The sequence below is a fragment of the Syngnathus scovelli genome, chromosome 3 (genome assembly GCF_024217435.2).
Source record: "Syngnathus scovelli strain Florida chromosome 3, RoL_Ssco_1.2, whole genome shotgun sequence".
NCBI classification, from domain to species: domain Eukaryota; kingdom Metazoa; phylum Chordata; class Actinopteri; order Syngnathiformes; family Syngnathidae; genus Syngnathus; species Syngnathus scovelli.
The window spans coordinates 18,061,714-18,086,924 of NC_090849.1; the positions used below are offsets into that span (position 1 = coordinate 18,061,714).

Genomic DNA, 25,211 nt, shown 5'->3' on the forward strand with positions numbered 1-25,211 from the left:
TTCACCACAATGATGGCAAATGATGTTGATTCGCTACCGATTCCACTGTAAATCGCATATTGTGCTTTGGTGTTCCAGTAATGGTAAGCGTAATTGATTGATTTATTGATGTAGTGTGTTAGGCCATAGACTCTGTAATGGCCTGTTTGCCCTCCATAGGCAGGGATGATGTCACAGGCAGCACAGGTTTGCATGTGGCGTCGTCCTCCGTCTCTCCTGTCGTTCATCTCATTACTCACACTAATCAAGACGACCTGATTTACCGTCGTTACCTTAAACGTGACCTCAGCGAGTGTACTCCAGCGGCATCTTCATCTCTTCTTCATTTTCTCCCCTTCTAAATGTGGCAATCAAGTCACTATCACACCTTCCGGAACAAGAGGCGCCAACAGAAAGTTGACATTGATTGATGATAGCGTTGCAGTCGCTTGAATTTTGTCATCTGCAAATTCACTTGAGCAGTGGATTTGAGTCAAACGAGTACATTTCGGATAATAGCCCAAGTCCACCATTCAACTTTCTCTGCTCGTGTTAAAGCGGGACACTCAGAGGAAAAAGATGAACAATTTCAAGTCTCCTCACCCAAGCTAGATTTGTCACAGTACTAAGGCTGACTTCAATATCCGGTTGGGAGTCACATAGAGCTACTGGGAAGAGGAATAATACAGGAAGTAGACACCTATTATTACTCAACTAGCAACCAACTGTATTAAACAATTAATACCATAATATAGATTGTATAGTGTATTTCATTTTCCGTAGGTAGGTAGGGATGGATGGATGGATGGATGGATGGATGGATGGATGGATGGATGGATGGATGGATGGATGGATGGATGGATGGATGGATGGATGGATGGATGGATGGATGGATGGATGGATGGATGGATGGATGGATGGATGGATGGATGGATGGATGGATGGATGGATGGATGGATGGATGGATGGATGGATGGATGGATGGATGGATGGATGGATGGATGGATGGATGGATGGATGGATGGGTTGGGTTGGGTGGGTGGAATTGATGGGACGATGGGTGGATATATTTTGCCACATTAGCGTCGTTTTCTCCATCACGTATCTGTGACTGATCTATTGCATAATGTTGTCGGTAATGAATTTCATGTTGTTTACAGAACCACGATGTAAAGGTCAATGTGCCGGCATTGTGCGAAGTGGCCATTCCTTAATGTCGGTACGCTCAATGGAACAGCTAAATCTTGTGTTTAACTATAGTCATGTGATCCATAGTAGCTAATCATGTCGTTTCTCTACATTGGGAATTGTCTAATTTTGCTCTTAATTGGCCAGTCAAGATGCAGAAGAATGCTGGTCGGGTGATGTAATGAGGAACACAGAGGTTTGTTAGTGTAATTGCTTTGGATTCAAAGTGAAATTCAATAATAAATAGTCTTTATTTGGAAGAATTGCAAATCAACTCAGAGGCCAGGTAGATAAATTATGAATCGGCAGCACAGGCATTTGGTTCTCTCCTTCAAAATAAGTGAATCAGGGGGGGACATAAAAGCCACATAAATTAACGTGAGAGTTTTCTGCTCCTCGAAGACTCCTCTCGCCAAATCCGCCCGCCGCCGTTTCCCGGTTCACTGGCTGATGGATTAGCTGTGGTCATGTGAAGATACATCAGTTTAATCAGTTCTAGAAATTAAAATTGGTGCAATGATTGATCCTTCTCTATTAGAGCCATACACGGCGCTTAGGGCCCCAAGCAATGAGTTGCATGAGTGGCTTGTGAAGGGCACATATGTTTATGTGTTTGTGAAGTTTATGACGTTAAAGCTGCATCCACAGCAAGAAACAGCCACATTTTAGTTTCGTTTTATTTCACCACCGTTTGGCTTTGCACAATATACCGGAGTCATTTTTATACAGCAATCCATCAAAATAGACATGGCAGAAGATCCCCAGCAAAAGCTGCATGTCCCTTTCACGAAGAACTCAGATGTAACTGATTTTCAAAATGAAACTTCTTTAAGACTGATGATCATAGGAGTAGTTTTTGTTCAGTCACTCTGTATAGCTTGGAACTGGTATTTGGGCCTATGATTGGGGACCCCGGATTCAAAACATTGGTTCTCGGAATTAACTTCTTGAGACTGAAATATGAACCACCATATCAACTAGGGATGTTTCATAGCACATTTTTCCAGAACGATATCACTGAGTGTTCACTGAGTGCTCAAAGATACCAAGTACCGATACCTCTTGTAGTTTTGATATATATAAAAAAATAATAATACAGTAACAAAAAATTGTAAACGACCTTTTTTTTCAACGCAGATGCAGATTCGCCAATGTGGCAAAGTGCCACAGTAGTAGCACCAACTACTCCCCAGGAGGCCTTAACTTGATGTCAGATTTTCTTTTTTTTTTTTGCTGTAATTATCGGTGCCTATTATTGGCAGCCTCTACGAGTACCCGATACCTCAAAATCTGGCCGCCCATGAGAGCATGTGCTGTGTGTTTCTGTCCCATTTAATGTCGTCACTCAAAAATTGCTTCCCAAGTGACTGTTCATTGGAAACAAGCTTTATATGGCCCAACTGACACCATTTTTGAGAGTTTAATTTGACAACGAAATCAGCTGTACAAATCTCAACAGGTAAATGATACAAGCCTCATATACCCCCTTCCGTTGTCCGGCAACAGTTAGATGGCAACCAGCTCCCAAACTGGATTTGTCTTGAATATCTGCATATTTTCTTATCATGCAAATGAGCACGTTTGCTGGAGAACAGCTGGTGCGTTTCACCGTGTACAGCTTTCCATAGGAGAGATGGGGCGTGTGATCACCCCAAGCGCACCACAGGATGCTACTTTAACTCTCCTTCAAACCAAACAATGCTGCTCTTTCGCCCTCCTGTTGCGTTTGTTTCCCAACAATGTTCTCAGGTCAATGTGACGTGATGTCTAATCATCATAAAATAGCAAATAATGCAGCGTTTTAATATTAAAAATGAACAAGTATGTTCACACTGCAGTGCATTATCCAATTTTGATTTTTTTTGTTTGGTCAAATCCGATCATTATATTTATTCATTCACATTGCAAAAACAAACTTCTAACATGAACAAAAAGTGTCTGCGGTGTGATGCCATACTATTTTGCATGTATGGGCTCACCTCATATTAGCAAAGGAGCAAGACAGGGAGGGAAAGGGTTTTTTTTAGGGATATGAGACGATACCTCTTATTTCAGGGAGACGTCTACTAATGATGTCACGTCATTGCCGCGCATAACAAATGAACCATCTGCATCAATTATTTACTGCTATCACCAGAAATGTCCACTTTCCATAAGGGCTTTATTCCTACCACGTTTAGGCTATAATCTCTTTCTCACCAGGTCTTTCACATAAACATCAAAATTATTTATTATTACAGCTGTCACCCAGTCCACCCATATAAATGTGCTATTTTGTCCCCTAATGCAGTCGACTAAGCCGGCTGGGCATCGTCGGAGAGTGTTGTGCCCGGTCGCGTCACAAACAATCCGCGCTTGTCGGAAGCAATCTCTCTCAGCTCTGCCCGGCTCATTTGTGTGCGCTTGCCTGCTTATTTCTTCATTACTGTGCTAGACCTGGTCTTTATTAATGAAGGGACATCTGTTTCATTAAAGCAGGGCGATGCCTGCGAGAAAAGAGGGAAGGAGCTGGGGTTCAAAATGGAGGTGGAAAAAAATTCAAGGAGAGAGGAAAAAAAAGACAAGGTGAAGATGTGATTCATACTTACTGGGACCGTTTAGTCTGTTTTTTGAGAAATGTTAGCGTAGGGGTGCTTGGATGTGAATACTAATCACATTCTCGTCTTCGACATTCTTCCAAGCAATCAGTGCTACAGTACGTCTCATTGACATTTCTAACATTTGACTAATCATGGGTCAGAAATGCTGATTGATAAATGGTGACTGATTGGAGGAGATTGGTGCGGGGGGGTTAATGATGCAAAGTCCTTTTTGAAATAGTAAACAAGTTAACTGGTCGAAAACAGAATAAATTGTGGAGACACGAGCAGACCATGCACTCAGTGACGACTGTAATTTGAGACTTGGTGTCTGTTGTTTAAGGAAATTTTGTGTCGACAGTGCAGCATTATTTGAAACACCAACAGATGGTATGAATACCGGTTTCAAAGTTTGAGCGAGTCGATCATTCCCCAATGTGAAAGTGGTTCATTATTTTAGTTGCTTCTATTTTAAGAGTTGAGAGAGGGGAAAAAAGTAACCATGGAAACCTGTTTGTATGCAAGTAAGACTGGTCGGAAGAGACGTGCTTGCACATGGATTTTGCTCCATTTTGGGGATTGCCGAAAATAGTTTTGACTTAAACGGCAGACTTGTTGATTATGCACGATTTAAGCGAGGTGACTGATGAATAACAATAACGCAATCCATTTTTTTGGTGTCTGTATGGACTTTTAGCTTTAATTTAATGCTTTGATTTGAAATGAAGACAGATGCAGTGCAAGGGTAAGCGTCAGGCATCATGCTGTAGGGGAACAGCCGTGGGCCAAGGTCACGCAAAGCCATGTTAAAGATGGCAAGGTCTCTGCAGGAGGCCGGGCGGGGGTGAGCAGGCTATAACTGACAGTCATAATTGGGCTAATTAGAGAAACAAAACCATCAGCACCGTGGGTAATGACCTGACCAGGCCAGCTGAGGTGATGGATGAAGCGAGAGCAAAGCAGGTAGGCAAATTAATTAGAGAACAGGAGGGACGTAGCGATGATGGATGGCTACGATGGATGGAGAGGAAAGAGTGGGGGCGACGTGTTTGATCTGCCACTTGACACTTACACTCGTGTGATCTGATCAGAATTCATTCATTCTTTCAGAATCTCATTAAACAAGAAGTTGCTGAACTAACTTAAGACTTAACACTTAAAAAAAAAATAATATTCACTAGAAGAGCGTCTAGCAATTCAATGAGTGACGAAACAGTTCATCTCTTGCTGGGTTTTTACCCCAACTGACCTTTTGTAATCCGCAAGTCTTTCCCCTCTTTTGTTTCCCCCCAACCTTTGATGTGCTAAAGGGCTAAAGCAACACAAAAGACGTTTAGTGTGGAATCCGGGCTAAATCCTCATTGTTTTCAATCGGGAAGATGAGACCGTTTATGTTGGTGATTGAAGTAACGTTGGGTTTTTAATTTGCTCCATTTTCACATGTAAAGCATTTGGCAAAGAAACACTAATAAGAATGTATTTTTAAGCTAGAAATTACAAAGTCAATGCAGTGCGCACATTTTTGGGATGACAGGAGAGAGATGCATGCTTAGTAAGTTTGGAGAATTGGGAATGGAATATTTCAGAGTTGCCTTTGGGGCCAACTTTAAGGAAGCCAGCAATGTTGATGGTGAAGAGAACATATGCAGAAATACATTTTTTTTTTTACATTTATTCACACTTAAGAACAATTTGTTTCTCAACAAGTCGTCTTTTGTTTTTTGCTATCAAGACATGCTTAATTACATCTGCTGTGCTGCAGTGTGGTAAACAATTGCGCACAGCAAAGTCCGATGGGACGAGAACTTTTTATAGTCACTCGCAGTGTGTGAGAGCACACGTTGCTCTGCACTAATTGAATATTTCATGTTTTTATATTCTCTTAAGCATTTCTAACTGCCGTTCATGTTGACAACAAGTTATATCTTTTTTTGCTTGTTGGAATTGTCCTTCTAAAGCTCCTCCATTAACTTTGCTTGGCTGGAGAAGCTCGTGTGAGGGTGGTTAGTGTGTAAACCAACCCCACTCTTACATAACTGTGGAGTGCTTAGTAGTATTCATACTACAATTACTATGACCAGAAATTTATCTTAGCGGCCAATGTGAAAATAGCATAACTGCCAAGCATTGGCCGGAGAAAGTGGAGGTGGAAGTATTGTTAAGAAAATTCAAAATTCAAATCAGCTCGCTCATGGACCCATTTTCAGAAATAGGCAGCTAACCAAAGATTTACTTAGCTGTTTAATTTTGCACCTGATGGAGTAGCAGGCACTCCAGATGAATTTTTCTTTTTAGTTTTCCCCTTCAGAGTAATTGCCCTGAAGTCTATACCTGTGACTTCAGCACATGCACACACACACATTTATATACCTATCCTATCCTCCATGTCAGATCGTCAAGCGATGAGCAATGTGAGTGATGATGAGACCAATGAGATCAGACTTGCTAGGGAGAGCCATCACCAATGATCAGTAATAGATCTTCGTACGGCCCAGAAATCAAACCCCAGAGTCTTCAGTGGAAGAGTCTGAAGAAAAAAGTCAGTCAGATTGTTCAAGTTTTTTAATGTGACAGGCATCATCTGTTGTGAGTTCTTGTCATAAGGTTAGATGAGCATCCAGCGTATCCACAAAGATATCCAGCAACGTTATTTTCTTTCAGTGTTGTGGCACGACAACTCAAAATGGTCCGTCAAAGGATAACTTATGCTTTGGATTTGAAATATTTTGCGACACAGGCTATGGCGAATTTTCTCTCAAGCAGCATTGAAAAATATCCAGGTTACGCCTCTCGGACAATCCCGATTGGGGTGAAAGCAGAGCTTCACAAACATGTCAACAAGCTTGTAAAAAGAACATTCAATTTGTCCCAATGTGTCATAACAAGAAGCAAACGAAAGGTTCATTCCTCGCCTCGCCACGCACACACTTGCGTATGTCCCGAGAGTCGCATTTCTCCAGCAAAAATTGGCAATGCAAACATATTTTTCTACTTAGCCTCGTGTCATAAATCTGGCCAATGTCACAATGAGACTTTTAGAGCAAAACTTGACGGTTCAAAAATACTAACGAGGCTGGCTCATTTGAGCAAGTAATCACTTCCTTGTTGCCCCACACAATCACACAAACAACACAAAATACACATGGGGACACACTAACACAATAACGCATGTCGTGAGCTATTAAAAAGGCAATTAGTTTGAGCTCTTTCAGAGAGGAGACCATGGGAGTACTATGTTGAAGAAAAAAAAAACCCAAACAAACAAAAATTAAAATGCAATCATGTCCATGGTATGTTTCCATTTGGAAATTAGTGGTTCAGGGAATCAATCTGGAGTTTGCATGTTCTTCCCGTGTTTGTGTTCTTCTCACAAAGTCGAGATACAGGATACAACCTTTCTCTCCCGAAGTGCAAAATGATTCTCAGATGTTTAACGCTCCTTACGTTTTGCTGAGTTCTTGGAAGCCTGGCTGTTATCGTCTTGGTTTACTTCAGTCACATGAAAGCCAGATGGAAAGATTACTATGTTGACTTTGAACATGGTTAATCATGCTTGGGATGGTGTCAAGAGGATAGAGATTAGGAGGCATGAAAATTGCGTGCACATAGATAAAGCAGGGATTGTTTATCTAAAAAAAAGAAATAGAAGATGGCAAGAAGACGCTAACAGTGGTTTTATTACAGTAAATCCCCAGAAAGACCCTTGAGCATATAATGTCTTCCATATAAGCGACATAGTTGGTTGGTTTTTGGATGCAGTCTATTACGTATTGGAATAATTTTATTGCGTGCTAACATCCTGTCAAAAAGAAATATAGACTCTTGGAAGTATCATATGCATTGGGACTGTAGTCATGGAATTTGTAGATTGAAGTCTATCTTAAATTTGGTCAAAACATGTAATTACAAGTAAAGTGATGTGCTTGATTTGTTTAACTAGTATTTATTATAATGACAAATTATAATTTAAGATGTATAGTGATGCTAATTTGAATCTAATTTTATTCAATTCAGGAAAAGGAAAAAGGTGTCACACCACATGCCTTAACCCTTTGCTTTTCTTGTAGGTCACATAGCTTTACAGTGTCCATTATGTCGGATGATACATGTCTCTATGATATCGTGTGTGTGTGTGAGCGTCATTGCAATCAGTGCGTGTGACGAGAGGGGGGACAGAGATTTATTTAACACTCGTGGGGCGTCGAGACCACATTCCCTCATTTTCATTACACCGTAAAGAGCATAGTATATCACATGCCGGTAACATTTCAAGACAGCTGACATTCACACAAACGCACGCGTGCACACACACACACACACACACATGTGCATATGCACACACACACTCACACACGTTCACTGATGAGTCCTCTGCTGACTTCCTATTCATTAGTCAGACAAAGTGTGACAGATTCTCTCAAATCTTTCCAAAGGTGTCTTTTCATGTGCAGGGGATGCCAACACCATCTGTAATGGCAATGAAAAAAAAAAAAGTCACTCAGAAACACAACGGTATTGTCGACACGAGACAATTTGCAGCGACATTTCAGTAAAAGGGGAAGTATAAAGTGGCATAAATATTAATGAACAATGCCGCACGAGTCGGCACACTGTGGTGATGCCACCGGGTAAAGTTATAAAACTGCACTTGACGCAGGAGACTTGCCAACATGGAAGCTTCCTCTGAAGTGGATTCAGACACACTGTAAAACATGAAGTTTTTACTGTTTGTTGAACACCCAAGCACTTAGTAGGGGGTCCGCAGCTCACAACAGCCTCTCTTCCAAAAGTGGCGGCCTCAACCTAAATTTGTAGTACAGTGTGTTGAAAATGGTTTTGTTGGGGTTTTTTTTGTTTTTTTTAACTGTAAATTTGGCAGGTTTTTGCTGTTTTTTCATTAATCAAGCAGTTTGTTTTTTCATCCAATCTTTGTCATTTTCTTTGTCATTTTTTTCTGGATGTATTTTCTCCCCTCATTTTTTAAACAATTTTTTGTCAGTTTTTTCCAGGTTGTCAGTTGCTATATTATTATTATTATTATTATTATTATTTAACATATTTTAAATGCTAGTTTTAATTAGTGACGGAATTCAAATATGGTATCAACTGATTTAATTACACCTATTTTTTTCTTTCTTAAATCCCTGAGAAAACAGGCCAGAAAAACCATGAAAGACCCCCGCCCGTCTAAAAAAAAACCCCACCTGATTCACTATTTGACATGTAACAATTCACTATATATATTTAATAATTAACTGCCAACACTAAAAGCAAAGAAAGGAAAAGACCACAATCTATTTGGTCAGCTTGCTTGTATATCTTGTAAACAATGGTGTGTACCGAATTCAACATTTGCAAATAATTCATAATCAGTCATAATGTCGATGCTAAACGTTGATATTTTGTTTCCTGTTACAAAGTAGCCCATACCATTAAATTCAAGGAGCTATAGTGTATAGTATCTTTGCATGCCTAACACGGTGTCATGTATACTTCTCCATTTCTGGTTATTATTTTGCTTGAAAGAAACCTCATAGTTAACCTCAGTTCGATTGCAAGCTTTCATTATGCAGACCGTTTAGAGGCGATAAGATTGAGTGTTGACTTTTACAAGTGTGGACTTGTTTGTGTTGTACTTGCAGAGTGGCTAAGATAATCCCACCCAGAAAAAAAAAGCCGTTAGCCAGTGTGCGATTTAAATACTGCCAAACTTGTGGGGTTGTCTGACGTACTGTATCTGCCAAAAACGAGGCTACAAATGGGCCACCGTACAGAAACAATGACAATACCCATGTAGAATGTAGGCTAATGATCTCTGTGGCTCCTTCACGAGGAAGGATTCAATTATTCAGAACAAAAATAGTTCATTAAAACGTAATTAGAACAAAATAACTTTTGCAAACTCATTTGCCTCGCCCAGCCTCATTTGGAAAAAAAAACCCCTCATTTGCTGGACTCATTCCAGGAGCAACAATAGTGGCTTGTCATAACGCCGGCTGAGCGTCTGCGTGTGTTTAGGCTTTCGAAAATTCTCGAGGAGTTTTTGTTCAAAAAGTTGCTTACTGTTAATAATTAATTGTGTGATGTGTGGGTGACTTGTTTTGCCTCCTTTGGTGAATCACTATTTTAGATTTTGCTAAGAGAGTTTGCACGGCAGCAACCAAATGATGGTTCAAAATGTAGCTAGTCATTTGACTGAAATTAAACACATATATCCCAATTTTTTTAACTAAGACAGAAAACTTAAGTCCCCATCACAATAACATTTCCTTTCACTGTCCTGGGAGTTCATCCTTTGACGCTATTTATAGATTTCCATAGCGCTGTGAAATAATGTTTATAAATTGTAATTATACGCAATTACTGATGCACATTTTTGAACATCAAAGTACTATTGCGAGTTCTGTAAAAAAACTGATGGCGGGGAATAATCTTGAGCAGCTAATTAATGATATAGCGCAGTACGACGGGTTGAGCAGTTCACACCGTAAGGTTTATTGGGTCTACATTCAAGTGAGAGATCAAACTGAAGTGGAATTTGAAAAGAAATCCCATTTTTGGAAAATGTGTTGCGATTAAATAAGGTAACTAAGGTAGACTGGGCGGAACTAATAAGTCAAGAAAGACAAACGTGGACGAACCACATTGTGGGGCGAGTTGACCAGAACGCTAGACTTTGTTCAAGAGCTGTGTCCACATGAGATAAGATCGCCTCGAATACTTTGCATGGAACGTACGAGGTTGGGGACTGCTGTACGAATCAATTGGTTGAATGGTTATGACAATCCCTGAGCCAAACAATGCTTTGTGGGTGGAGGTAATGATGGAGTGCTGGGCCATCTTGTCATGGAATCATCAGTGGTGTCTTGTCTTATTGTAGTTCTTTGCGTTTCAGGCCAAGTGGTAATTTTCTTGAAAACACGTGCTCTGCTCTACAAGTACAAAAAGGGAACAAGATTAAACAGACTTTTTTTCTTTGCTCTGTCTATTTATTGGATGCCTGCTTTTATCACCATCCTCTGGTTTCCTAATTATTTTTCTTTTTCATCTTCAGTAACTGAGCTTTTTCACTTTGTCCTCCTCCATCTGACCATGTAGCCTACATGGCCTTCTGCTTTTGTTGGATTATTTAAGCATTTAGAGCCTTTCTCTTTTTGCCGCTTTGCCTTTTTGTCCTTCATATTCTCATATCGTTCCTCACCTCCTACCAGTACTTCACCCTCCACTTGTTCATTTTTCTTCTCGCCATCATCCCACTCGCTTTGGGCAATGTCCAGGAAACATTTGCCCAAGCTGGTGGTCAATGATTTTTGTTTTTCTTTCCACCATCATTGCACCCGTGCACCTGTTGGGGTTTGTGCATCCAAGTGTCCCACCATATCGCCTTCCCGAGAAGCCTCTTAAAGATTTCCTGTTCTCAGGGTGACTCTGGCACAATGACTTGGCAGCCCACAACCTTCAGTATTGCATTGGGCGATTCTAAAGCCTGTGGCCCAATACTTCACGTGCAATGACCCAAGATACTCAGATTGGGCTAAAGCCTCAGCAGCAGTAACTTAAAGGCGACATAATATGTATAAAACATTTTTGCAAGGAAACTCATATGGAGGTGCAGTCGCATTGTCGACTGTGAGGCAAACATGCTAAACACTGTTCTGTCCTCCAAATACTTCAACTTCTTATTTTTTGAAACTTCATAGCGGCCTCTCCTTGTGTGTGGTCTCCAGACCGCACCAGTCTCCCATCCATCGTCCAGCTGTCAAGGTCTGCTCGGCCCTGGCACCCGCCGGCATTCTCATGCGCTGCATTACATAACCATGAAGAACAAAAAAAATAGAAGTGGGACAAAATGAAGGGCGGTGGTGGGGAAGGTGTGAGATGAGTGAAGAACAGAGGTCAAGGGAGGGGAAAAGAAAAAAAACAGGACGCAAGGTCTTCAGCCATAGAGCAAGACTGGTGTCATGGACTTGTCCACTCAAAGTGCTTTGCATTCAATCTGGCATAGTTGGATTATTCATAGAAAATAAACACCCGCATACTTGACAGCATTTACACTCAATAGATTAATAATGCACCTATTCAGATTAATTCAAACACTTTCAATAATAAATATGTCATGCTTAAGTGAGTTACACCAATTACAGTTTTAGATTTTTGTATTTTTTTTTAAACTTAATCTTAATTTATTGTGTTGTCTATCACTAACCCATACTATCACATTAGTCAAATTCAAACTTTATTAAATATTTGTATGAAAAGCATATCAGTATAAAACAATCAACTGGACAAACAGCATGTCTGGCGCTAGCCGGTTCTTGTGCCGCATGACCACGTTTTCCACGCCACTGCACAAACTCCTTTATTACACCCTAACCTTGAACTATCCATATGTCAAGATGCTCGTAAACTGAGGACCTCATGTAATAGTAACATAAAATCACCCACTCATGTAATGTAGGTGACACGCGTATGGTAGCTAACTAGTCTGCAGTAGCTGTCTAGAGCTACAAGCTAACATTGCAGTCTTTAAAAGTTAAAGTCCCAAAGTCCCAATGATCATCGTCACACACACATCTGGGTGTGGTGAAATTTGTCCTCTGCATTTAACCCATCCCCATGTGATTTTGATCCATCCCCTGGGGGAGAGGGGAGCAGTGAGCAGCAGCGGTGCCGCGCTCGGGAATCATTTGGTGATCTAACCCCCCAATTCCAATACTCTGTGCTTCTTGTCAAAAAGCACCAACAGATAGTTTATAAGTGATGCTGTCACCTAACCAATCTGCAGCCAGCTGGCTAGCACAAGAAGATCTTTGCTCAGTGCTCTTTCCATGTCAAGGAGACAACTAACAGATAGACTCAAATGATTGACACGTGTCATGAAAGATCCAAGTTACAGTTTTTGTTCACAAAAAGTTAATCGATGTCGCCGGCTGATACTCCGATCGAGCCAATAGAAATGGGGACAAATCTTAGCTCAGTTGAATAGAAGCACCCCTGGCTAAAGCCAAACTGGATTTTACTTTCTGGACCTGGATTTGATACCTCTGACTTGTATTTGTTTCCTCTTTTCTGTGACATCTCACTTAAAAATAAAACGAGAGTCAGAGAGGTAATGGGAGTGAGAAAATGTTATTGCGGCAGGAGGAAAGAAAACCTATCGAAAATTTGAATCATTACACTCCAAAAAGCTTTATGCGGTAGGTGAAGAGCAGCAGGATAACGGGGAGGATGTTGCTAAAGGCTGTTGTCCTCCTAAGGGGCGTGTTTACTGAGGTAAACCAACAAGTTGTTGAAAAAGCATGTGTGTTATGGCCTTGAGACAGCTGGCGCGCTCGCTTTCTCAGCCTTTATTTGATTGTTTGCAAGCAAATGGATGAGGAAGATATTCTGGGTGTCTGCAGGCATTCATCGACGATTCTAGGCCGTGTTGTTCCATTCTCGTTTTGATGCCCAAGTCAAATAAAAAAAAAAAAAAGGCCTGACCTTATTTGTCACCAATTAAACAGTTGAGCCTCTTCCAAATTCTGTTACAGTCAGGCTTTCTTAATTTCGTTGTCCTCATTAAGTTCACAAGAGGAAGACTCATTCCTAGCCGACTGTTGGATCATATTTGATTGTGTTTATCCATTAAATTTTATCGCAATTGTATTTAATCTTACTCTGGTAAAAAAAAAAAAAAAACTGTCTGCGCTGTAACGATCTCAACTGCTGTCTAAGGAAAAACAATATGTTCAACTCTGATAGTCAGCATCGAAACGGTACATCAGAACATTCTCAGCTCATTAAAATGAACAACAGCAATTGATTCATTTGCGGTTTACTCGATCAATGAAACATCATCAAATGTAACAACGGGGTTTATACCATTTCTTCCACTTGTTTGATTTAAACTTTTTCACGATGGCAACAATTAAATAGCCAGCAATTATATTAGACTAAACTTTTCTCCTTTTATCTCGGTGAGGACTTCTTAATTTTTTGGTGTCCAATGTGTTTTTGGGTTCTCATTACGATTCTGCTCCTCCGTGGGGTATTGGATCCTGGTGTGTGATTGATGACTATGCTGTTTTGCTTTCACTGCCCCCCCCACCCTCGGTGTGCATAACACATACAGTGTGTGTGTGTGTTTAAAAGTCATTAAAATGTTGTGAGACGGAAGGCTTTTGAGAGTCTTGAGGAGCCCTTGTCCATTTGCACCCTGAGTACGCAACATCGTGATTTATCCAGGTCCACTTGTGGACACACACAGGGCGTCAATATTTGAGAGGCGTGTACTTGGGAGAGGACACCTGAGTTTGTAAATCAGCTCCTCTGTTTTTCTTTTTTTTTTCTACCGTCTGTTGCTCTCATCGCGTTTTATCTACGTCTTTGATCACCTTCTTGCCAATCTGTCAGCCCTCTCCTGTCCCCTCCATCCTTTGACTCCATTTGTTTACGCCTTGCTTTTCATTGCGCTTGACCTTTTGCTTCGTCTCCATCTGTCGCCGCCTATTATGCACACACACGCACACACTCATACACGCTGCTATACCACAAGGTCTCACTTTCGAGATCAGGAATGCATCTTATTTCTGCAACACCTGTCCCAACCTAATTTGTCCCATAATTTTGTATAAATCTGGAAAAACAAATGATGTTGTTGTGTCTTTAGTCAAGCCAGTGCACGATAGACTGCTTGCTCCTATGCCTTCTTAGAGTCCCGACAAATGAAAAATAAAACTAAATTGGCTTGGCAGCTCACACGTTTAAGTCATCCCTAAATTTGTGTCAGTAGTCAAAACAGTTCTTGAGGTTTGCTGAAAAGTTTTGTAGAACTCAAGAATAAAAGAAGACTCCTCCCGTAACCAAAACATCTTTGCTCTCGTTAGATTTAGCCCCAATTAAGCCATCTCGCATAAACCAATAGCCCGGTGTTGTCACAATTCCCTCGCGAGGTTTCAACCCCCCCATTCCTCGCTCATGAAGAATCGGTCTGCACTCGTCTTAACGAGGCAAATAAGTTGGAGGGAAGTCTTGCTGCGTGCGGCCACTCACCGGGACGCATTAGTAAGCACCAGACGCTCATCAGCCAGTCCAAAGTGCCTTTGTTAGTCTACCGTCTAGCAATTAATGGACATGAAAAGAAATGGAGGGAGCCATTTGGGTAAGGAAAGTAGTCCGGGGTCATTTGAAGGAAACACTTTGCTTTGACTGGAAATTTGGGAATAGTTGAGTACATGTTCAACAACTGGAAGTTGTGTGTTAATAACCTTTGAATGATGACACTTGAACTTTGCGCTTTGTTTGCTAAAATATGCATAAACAGCTGGACACATATTGATGCAGTGTCTTTCGTGTGTGATTTTCTATTGAATTAAACCCTAGAAAAGATTTTTAAAAATATATCTGACTGGTTCAACATGGCATGTGAAGTTGGACTTAAATGTGACCGATTACTGCCAAATTATCCTCATGGGTCAAAATAAGGAAAATTGATATATTCAGAGAGTCTAATTTTGCACCTATTTCCCTTTTAATTGATATTCAATATGAGGAGGTCGATCAAAAATTGATGATATTAGAGCAATTTTAATGATGACCAGCTGGTGCTACTTGCGTCCTGTTTTTGGTTGAGAAGGTCAAATTACTGCAATAGGAAATATAAAATGGTTATTTGCCATGTAGAGTGGCCTGTGACAAGAACGTTTATTGATAATTTATCTTGATTATCATATTCGGAATGCAGTTGGCCCCAAAACCAATTAAAGTCATGCAAGATATGTGACTTTATACTTTTCTGTACTGACAATGTGTTTAATTAAGCTAATGCGTATGCTATTTGCCGCTTGTTGAACTGAAAAAGAAAAAAAAAAAACTTTTCCCACAAAACTTTAGTGGAATTACCAACAAAAAGCCATTAACAAGCTGTTGCAAGATTATTTCCCTAACTAGACTTTTTATTCAGTACAAACCGCATTGCCTTCAAAGCTGTCATTTTATCAACGTTTACAATTCCACTCTGTGAATGTAAATTAGACTTGCACACCGTGTACCAAACTGCAAGCCTGTATTCCCATCTGGCCTTTCAAAAGTCGCCCATGCAGTACAGACATAAGAAAAGTAAAGATACACCAACAAACTCAAATAAAATTGACAATTCTTCCTCTCTAGTTTCGCTTAACGCTTTCAGAGTCCTTGTTCCACTCAAAACTGTGACTGTGTTTCAATATGACGCTGGAGAACAATTGGCATTTTAATGGCCCGTACATTTCTTTACAAATCAATGGTGTTTTGATTCATTTCAACGTGGGAAGTTGAATTCATGAGGAAATTGAGTAACAAGCTCCAAATGACCACTGTATTAAATCTTGGTCGGATGTGAATTTTTGCAGTGCAGTGTGCGAGGGAAGAGCGAGCGAGGGAGGCTAACTGTGATCCACAAGGGGGAGGCGTGCAGTCAAGTGTGAAAGGAGAACAGGTGGCTTCTGTTTCTGCCATGCAGCTTTATTTGCCCTCCTCCCCGCCGCGTCCTGGGAGCCGCTTTGCGACTCTGTGCAAACCTTGCGGCCTGCTCGTTTTTTCGGGTTCACGTACGCGTGCCAGTGCGAGTGTGTGTTCTTTAGTGAGCAGGGTTCCGCTTGGTTTAGAAACAATTAGAACAAGCTGCAGGAGCCCAGAGAGCCCCAGTTCTCCAAATGTCACCCAATTAACAGTCGACGGCAAACACGCGAGCAGCGCGCTCCCTCCCGCTCTAATTGTGGCGCCTCTCTTTTGGAGACGCTGACTCATCACGCACTTGTGAAGAAGATGTGTTACAAAAATGGTTGTTTTTGGACAAGACCATGTATGATAGGCACAATGTTGCATGTTTGCCATCTTGATGCAGCTCTATTTTTAGTATAAGTGGGACAGCAGCTCTGGTGCTCCTCAGAAGACCTTGTATAGAAATTTGTGACACAGTGAAGCAGCGTGTGGCTCATTCCTCAAGGTTATTTTGAAAATACTGTTCCAAGGAAGGTTGAAAATCTAATGTAATGTGACGTAACAGCCATTTGTAACGTCTGTTTTTTGTCTATATTTTCTTTTAGGCCAACAACCATCCAGGGCGGTTGTCAGGACCAGGCAGCAGCAGCAGCAGCAGCAGCAGCCAGCCCCTAAAGGAGCGAAGGGCAGTGCGGGCCGGGGGTGCACCGCCCCCTCCGCTGCTCGCAGGGGACCTCGCTAATGTCTCCCAGCTCCCACCCGCTCTTGGTTCAGCCAGGGAGGAGAATCACTGCCACCCCCCTACTGGTGGCCCGAATACGGCCCAGCATTCTTCCATCGCCGTCGCCCAGACTCAGCTTCCCCGCGCGATACCATTTTTGACCAGCGGGCAGCCCGAGAGAGTGTCGTCCTCCTCCGAGTCTATAAGCGGAAGCTTGGCGTCCCGCAAAGGGGAGTCTCACCATCCCAGCCTCATCCCCCGAGCGGTGGGCACCTCCTCGTCCAGCCTCTATGGCCTGGCCAGCAGGGAGAACATCTCGTCTTCAGGCCTCCCCTCCCCCCCGACTCCTTCCTCCACCTCCTCGTCCTCCTCCTCTTCCTCACCCTTCACGGGACGCCTGGGGCAACCGCCCCGGGGCCCGCTGTCCCTGCACAGCTACTCTCGTAAAAACGTCTTCCTCCAGCACTCCCTGCACACCGCTGACCTCCAGGCGCTCACGCAGAGAGACACTTGATCGCCAGCGGACATTTTGTTTCCTCTTTTCACAAAGCCGTAGAAGAGAACAAGAAACGATGCACAAATTCAACAGAATGCTCCAAACAATTCTCTTGGATGTATCTTCACTGACATTTTGTTTACGCTCACGACACACAACGCCTCTTTCGTTGCTCATCTTCCAAAGTCAACAAGAAAGATAACAATTGGGACAAAAAAAATAAATAATCACCTGACACACCGACACACACAGACACACACACACACAATACTTGCAGGTGCTCTTCCCGTGAAGTCGGAAACGAAAACAAGAAATAGAGCCACGTGGATCAACCTTAGCTGACAATTTGTTCATCCAGGCACACACACGCACTCGCACACACGGGTGGTCTTCTTTATAGAAATTGCAAAAGAAAACAAGGCACATTGGCAAAATTCACTTAAAAACAACCATGCAACAGTCCTCGATGAAACTTCTCTGACATTTTGTTCAAATACTCTCACACAAAGATGCACTCGCGCGCGCACACACGTACATACACACACACACACACACACAAACACACACACACACGCACACACACACCATGTGTCAGAGCTCCCACATGGTGTCATGTCGACAGTTTAGATGTGCTTACACCCACGTGTGCACCCTACAAAGTACACACAAAAATCTACAGTCATCCTCATAGACAGCTAACGGGAAACGAGATGAACCTCAACCTGAAATGGTGTTTTTTTTTCTCTGAATGTTATGATTATGATTTCAAATCCTTGATTTGAACCTTTATGCTGCTGGATGCAATGGGGACTGACTGTCGCACGTGCTTTGCAGGGATACTCGCCAATGCTGCCAAAATGAACGCATCACTTCCTGCACACACTCCCTCCCTCCCTCCCTCCCTCCCTCCCTCCCTCCCTCCCTCCCTCCCTCCCTCCCTCCCTCCATCCATCCATCCATCCATCCATCCATCCATCCATCCATCCATCCATCCATCCATCCATCCATCCACCCGCCCATCCGTCCATCCGTCCATCCGTCCACCCGTCCATCCGTCTCCTTCCTTCCATCCATCCGGTGTGTGCTGGGTGGTGACGTTTAAAGGGACAATTAACAGGTGAGCTTCATAAGTCTGTTTAACAAAAATCAGCTGCTAAATTTTTCAAAAAGGGAACTTCACGTCTACGACCTATGTGAGCTTTCTATCCCAATTTTTAAATTTGAACCTACAAATGCTGAGAATAGACAATGCACAGAGGTCTCTGTTTATGTCAGACCCAACTTAAAAACTGAATCGGTGATTTTGTACAATCTATTATGATTTTAGTACAGCTTTAGCATGGGGAAGTGATAGTCGATTAGCATCCTAACTTACGCACAAATTAGAGTTTCGTCATCAAGGTTGGGATGGAGGACTTAACCAAAATCATCCCTGGTGTAAAAAGGGTTCCCCATCCCCCATCTAAACTCCTAAAAGCTACAGGATTGCTTTTTATTTTTAAGCTAGGGGCAGCACGATGGTAAAGAGGTTATCATGTCTGCCTCACAATTCTGAAGTTCTGGGTTGAAATCCCTCCTGTGTGGAATTTGCATGTTATCCCAAAGGTTGCGTGATTTTACTACAACTCACACCCCCTTTTAAAAAAGAAAAAAACATGCATGTTATATCCATTGAAGGCTTTAAATGATCCATTAATGTGAATGTGAATGCTTGTTTGTCTATACAGGATGTACCCTGCCAATGGCTGACTATCAGTGTAACGGTGCAAGGATACATTCTCATATTTAAAATTCCAATAATTTTGTTGCTAATTATTCATTTGAAAATATTGAAACATTTATGACAGAAAGCGGAAAAAAAAAATGAAGATACTGAAAACTTGCATGTATCACCTCATTGGTGTGATCATATCTAAACGCAAGCACTTCAAGGATGTCGGAAATTGTAGAAAAAATGAGCACTTTTTGTACATTTTGAATTCAAGTGTAGATAAAGTTGATCAACTCAGTTGTCCTAAAATGATTAAGACATTTGTCATGAACATTTTATTTATATTTGCATTATTAAAGGTGCTCCCAAAGTGGAACCAATGAGGTTGACCAATGGTTGCACTGTATTTGTGGTATAAGCGTAGTCATGCAGGTTTTGTGCTTTTCCACAAAATGTAATTGGGTTTCTAAAAGAGGTCACATCCAATTGTTTTGTCCCCAACTTAAAACCTCGTTAGTATGGATCCATTTTTACATTAAGAGTCAGAGTAAAAGGTTACACACAAGGTTGCTGCTGCCAGCTATTTTGGCTGGACGGTGTTTTTATTGCTGCTGGGTGCCAGATACCCGCCCCTTCCCGCCTTGCCCCCTTTTACCTCAACCCCTTCTCTGACTTCAAACCTCAATCTTGCTAATCACACTCAGCTTTATTCCGACCTACCGTATTTACATTCCATCTCATTGAAGACTCAACATTCTCACGTCACAATTTTATTTGTATTTTATTTTTCATTGCCTTATTTATGTTTACCGCCATAGGAAATACAATGAACAATCACGCGGTGGAACGGACATGAAGAACTCTTATGTTCCTAATATAAATGAAAAAAAAATCTAATATATTATTTGAGCTTTTGAAATAATGCTGATATTGAATGTTTTTTTTCTCCTTGTAAATTTTTGTTCTGGAATCAACGTTCGATTTGTAAATGGACTGTACATGTACATACAGTATGATTCTTATGTGAACGTGTGAACAAACATATCCATCCACCGGCCAACTAGAGTAGACATCACCATTCAAAAAAAATAAATACAATCAATACAAATAATAGTGTATGTACTCGCACTTCTGAAGGCCTTTGCACTTTAGCTCAGTGCGATCTCAAAACACTCAATACATTAAAACATAAAGCTATAAAAGTTTGGGAATGTGCATTTTAAAGATTGTCAATACTTTTTACCTGCAAGTATTTTACTATTGGAAAGTATTTTTTTGTATTCTCCTTTGAAATGACACCCGATACCCACCATTCAATTCACAAAAGTCTCACAGCAGTGTGCCCTGCCTGACTGGAATGCCTCTTTATTTCCCTTTGAATTGAGTCCCATTTGGAAGCACTATTGAGTGGATTATGTGTTGCTTGTCAAACACTGTTGTGGGTTGGAATTTGTCCCACTTCTACTAAAGCAAGGTGATCAGCACGCATGGCACGGATGCCATCCCACAGCACCGTTTGACTAGCATCACACCACACACAGTATTCAATTGAGATGATATTTCAGTGAAGGAACGTGCATGTTATGATCACACTGCTGTGGGGTGGCAAAATGGAGAACGTCCTGCTGGTCATGCACCGCATCATTTCAAAGGGAAATGTATAGATATTTTTTCTCCTGAGAAGCTGTGGGATGAGCAACACAAGTGCCATCCCACAGAGGTGTGTGACCAGCATGGCTTTCTCAATATTTAAAATAAAACTGGCTTTCCAATAGTTTAATGTTTATAGGCAAGAAGCATAATGAAAACAAAGATTTCTAAACCTTTTGTTGTATGTTTTCTTTCAGCTGCTACATTCCATTTGATGTTGAATTGCGGGTCTTTTAAACATGTGATAACGTCATGGTTAATTCTTACAAAATGATCAGGTTTATTTAATTATGTTGTATTTTTTGGGACTTGTTTTTGGCACCATCAATGTTTTGTCACAGGATTTTTGCTTCGCTCTCTTTGTTCTGATTAATATTTAAAGCCATTAAATCAATGAAAAACACTTGAACTGATTTGACTTTAATTCAATTATTTATATAGATCATATATAAATATATATATCATATATAAATACTACAAATATATATATCATATATATATGATATATAGATATATATAGATATATATATTTATATGATTTATGTTGTTAGATGTTATGACAAGCACATTAATAAATATGATTCACCAGAAGAACAACCTTGAGGCATCAGACTTCAGGATTTATTTTTGCTGCGTCGGTCGGCCCTGTCTGCTGCCATGTCGTCATGCAGCAGCTGGACACTTCAATGGGTACACCTCATAGTCACATACATGTCTATTAACACCAATACATGTTGACAGTTTTCAATGCATCCATGTAAAACATTTATTTGTCTACTCATATACACAGTAAAATTGCCTCTTCTATCATAAACAAACACTAAAATATTTTTGACCATTCACACATGCATGTGTGCAAATGCATGACTGTCCATTCACACACGAACTAAAATGCCTCTCCATTCAGACGAACAGTACAATGACCGTTGATGTTAGAGGTGAATAATTCACAATTAATTGATCATTAAATCAGTGACCAACGTTTATGATTATCCATCTACCAACGTATGTTGAGTTTTTGTGCTCCTGATGAATTTAAACCTAAATACGCCTAGACATCGACTGTATGAGTGCCCTATATTGATTTTGAAGGGTACAACACTATCACTTGACTTGTCAATTTCCTTGACTTGACTTGATTTCAAAGGAATAATACGTTTGTTAAGCTGCCAGACTTCTCGGTCCGAATAGTGCCTCGATCTTTCGTCTTTTGTGCGATGACAAGCTTGCAGCACCCAGGGCGTACAAGGTAATGTGTGTGTGTGTGCGCGTTTATGTGTATGTGTGTGCGTGTTTATGTGTGTGTGTGTGTGTGTTATGTGTATGTGTCACAACTTTCATTTATTTGCCTCTCGATTCCACTTGACTACGCGGGCTGGCTGCACTCCTAAACAGTTGTGTCACTGTGACACCTGAGCAGTGTGTATGCAAGTGTGTGTCTGTGACACAAACACATACACACATGCTGTCACTGAGGCATTTCTCTAAATCACTGTAGATGCTTTGGCTCCATTAACTGTTGTCCCCCACCATCTACATCATGTCATTATTCCTCCATTTATCCATTTTGTTTTTCAAACCAACTACATTTTGTCAAAAAGCTAGATGCGGTCATCCTTGGGAATACTAAAGCTGAATTGAGTCGAGTATATAGGTTATATAAATATTCATGTCGCATATATACATTGCAAGGTCCAACCTGAGTAATGACCCAGTCACATGGAATGAGTTGGTATATTTGCTGGTTTTCCTTTTGTCTGGATCTCTTTTATTCCCTGAAAAAAAAATCACCTATTCACTCTTTATATTTGTCTGCTGGCATCTTGGCGCTATTTATGTTGATGCGAATTATGGAGATTCATTTAGACAAAAGTAGTTATGTGGTACCAATGGACAATTCTAATAAACTATAAACCTTTTTAGGGGCTGGTGAATTTTCGCTACCCGTGGCAGGGCTCATTCCTCGTTCAGTGTATTGCATATATAATGTGTGGGTTGCCATGTTGGTGCCCCCTCCTCGCTGTCATCCCTTACTTCACATGAATACATAACACATTTTGGCTGGCATTTTTAGCCCAGGCATTTTTCCGTGTTTGATGTGGGAGCACTCTGTGTCGTTGTACTCATGAACACACACACGCACACGCACACAGACTCGCATTGCCCACTCGGTCCCGTGTCTCTGTACTTGATGAAGAAAAAAACCCAGGGACAAATTTATTCCTGTGCAGGAAGCAGATGGTTCCGAACCACAATGATCTGCACCATTCGACCCACTCGCAATCTCCGCCCTTGTCCTCCAAAATCCACAAAACCATAACAACGAGCCTTTTTGCAGTTGCACAGAGGAAAGTGGCGCACTTTAATTGCAGCCACCATTCTCTGACTCTGCCTATTTATTTATTCCGCTCAGCCCCTCCGCTCTAATCCCACGTTTAGCACATCCGGAACCGTCAATGTGCAGTCCAGCTGAGATTTGACCACTTCTAATCTGTAAACGAGACAGATGGTGTCACACTGACATGCAAGTGTAACACACATTCTGTGATGCTACAAAACATTGATAAACATTGTAGAATTTGACAGAGCTGATCTTTGGCCTGCATTGCCAAAATATATATATTTTTTGCCCATTGTTGATTTTGGTGCCTTTTTTGCAGGTGGCACTGTGGTGACTTCTTATTTTGATGTATATATTTTTTTTCCAGCATGTGTACTCTGAGCAATAAGTCTGTTATGCGTTTATATAAAATGGTTAATATCGTGACAGTTGTTCTTGTAATAAATTTAGTGTGTGACTTCCTGTATACTGGCTCCCATTTAAAAAGTGCAATGTACATTCTGAACACAATACAAGAGGGTGTGCACACTTGTGCAACCTCATTATTTTTTGTTTTTCTTTTTACTTCCCTATTGAAAAGATTAAACATATTTCGTCAAGTTTCACTCATTACAGGCAACATTAATGGTGAAAAATAATTTGATATGATTTATTCTGGTCTTGTTTTTTCATATCCGCCAAAACTTGGTGTGTAGAATTTTTATATTCACCATACATGTTTTGCCTGAGTTGAACCCAAGAAATGATTTGACATGCATGTTTTTTTTTTTTTTTTTGGTTTTAAACTCGTGACTTTCACATAGGCGATGACCTTCCACCTCTGCTATTTTTAAATATTGGCAGGATGATGTTGTGGAAACATCACTAATTTAATAGGCCATGCTGGGACTACAGATGGAGGCTTTTCTTTCACTTTCACACGGGAGGAGCCTCAGCTTCACACGCAGAAATGCGCACGGTCAGAAACAGCGAAGGCTCGTGGGAAAGGGGGTAGACGATCTTGAAGTCTCTCTGAGGAAGAAGTGCAGCAGTGACAGCAGCCTCATTTGCTGCATGATTATTGACTGGCCTGTTGTGACTGAGAGAGGGGAAGGAAGCTACACATGCACATGCACACACCCACAGAGTTTCATGCTTAAGCCAAGCATGCAGCCATATGGCTCTTGCTAGTTCAAAGTCAGTCTGTGTGTTAGATGTCACCATAAAACAAAGTCAGATCGTCATTCCATCACCTTCGAGTCAACTGTCCATCTCGATCTCATTTATCCGTTACACGGGAAGATGATTGTGGCAGCTTTTGTAGTCATCGGGCATCAGATTGTTCGACAAGTTAGCATTTGATATTTTATGACATATAGAAATAATTCTGAAGCTGTTCTACTTAAATGATCATTTCATCTACTCAGCAGCACGGTGTAGCTCATCTGCCTCACAGATTTTGCATTTGAAACTTTCTTTATGTATTAAGTTTGTAAATTTGATTGACATTTTCCTGTATTTTCTTTGTTGGACTGACAAGTTTGTAGATAATCAGTGACCACAAGCTTGCAAAGCTAACAGGACTGGTTTCACATCTTCACACTGCATGCACAAGGTTGTTTCCATCTCATAACATCCAATATGCTGTGCGACTTTCAGTGTAATCAACACAAGATTTATTACATTTATCACGCTGTAGCTGTTTTTTTTTTTTGTTTTTTTTTATCAGATAACAAGACAACATTTGAATAAGGCGCTGGCGTGACGGTGACTTCCTCCAAAGGATATTAAGATCTGCTATGAAATATGGCTTTTATTATTTTGGCTCCCATGATGATGATTTCCTCATCTGTGTACTGAAATGGAGAACATCAGTGCAAAGTGGATGGAAGTGACTTGTGTAGGCTTTATTTTGTTTTTCTATCGGGTAACTACAAAAGTAGATCACGCTAAACTGGCACGTTACCACGTTCTGGTAATAAGCAAACTAGTTGTGCTAAGGCTCATCAAATCCAATGGAAATTTTATTTCCCCTCTTGGCCTACCATGCATGTTTTCCGTAATGTGGGAGGAGCACCCAGAGGAAATCCACGCAGACACGGGGA

The 25,211-nt window shown here is 41.1% G+C and overlaps 1 protein-coding gene across 2 annotated transcripts in view; it reads left to right on the forward strand.

Annotated features, from left to right (window-relative positions):
* Positions 1-21,195, forward strand: part of ccser1 (coiled-coil serine-rich protein 1) — a 70,817-nt gene extending 49,622 nt beyond the window's left edge. Inside the window, exon 11 of one of the 2 annotated variants that reach the window (XM_049762308.2) lies at positions 16,814-21,195. In XM_049762308.2, the coding sequence (XP_049618265.1) occupies positions 16,814-17,443 (630 nt within the window). In that variant the 3' untranslated portion in view covers positions 17,444-21,195. The remainder of the gene's footprint in view (positions 1-16,813) is intronic. The other variant, XM_049762309.2, reaches the window with a different exon arrangement.
* Positions 21,196-25,211: the final 4,016 nt, after the last annotated feature.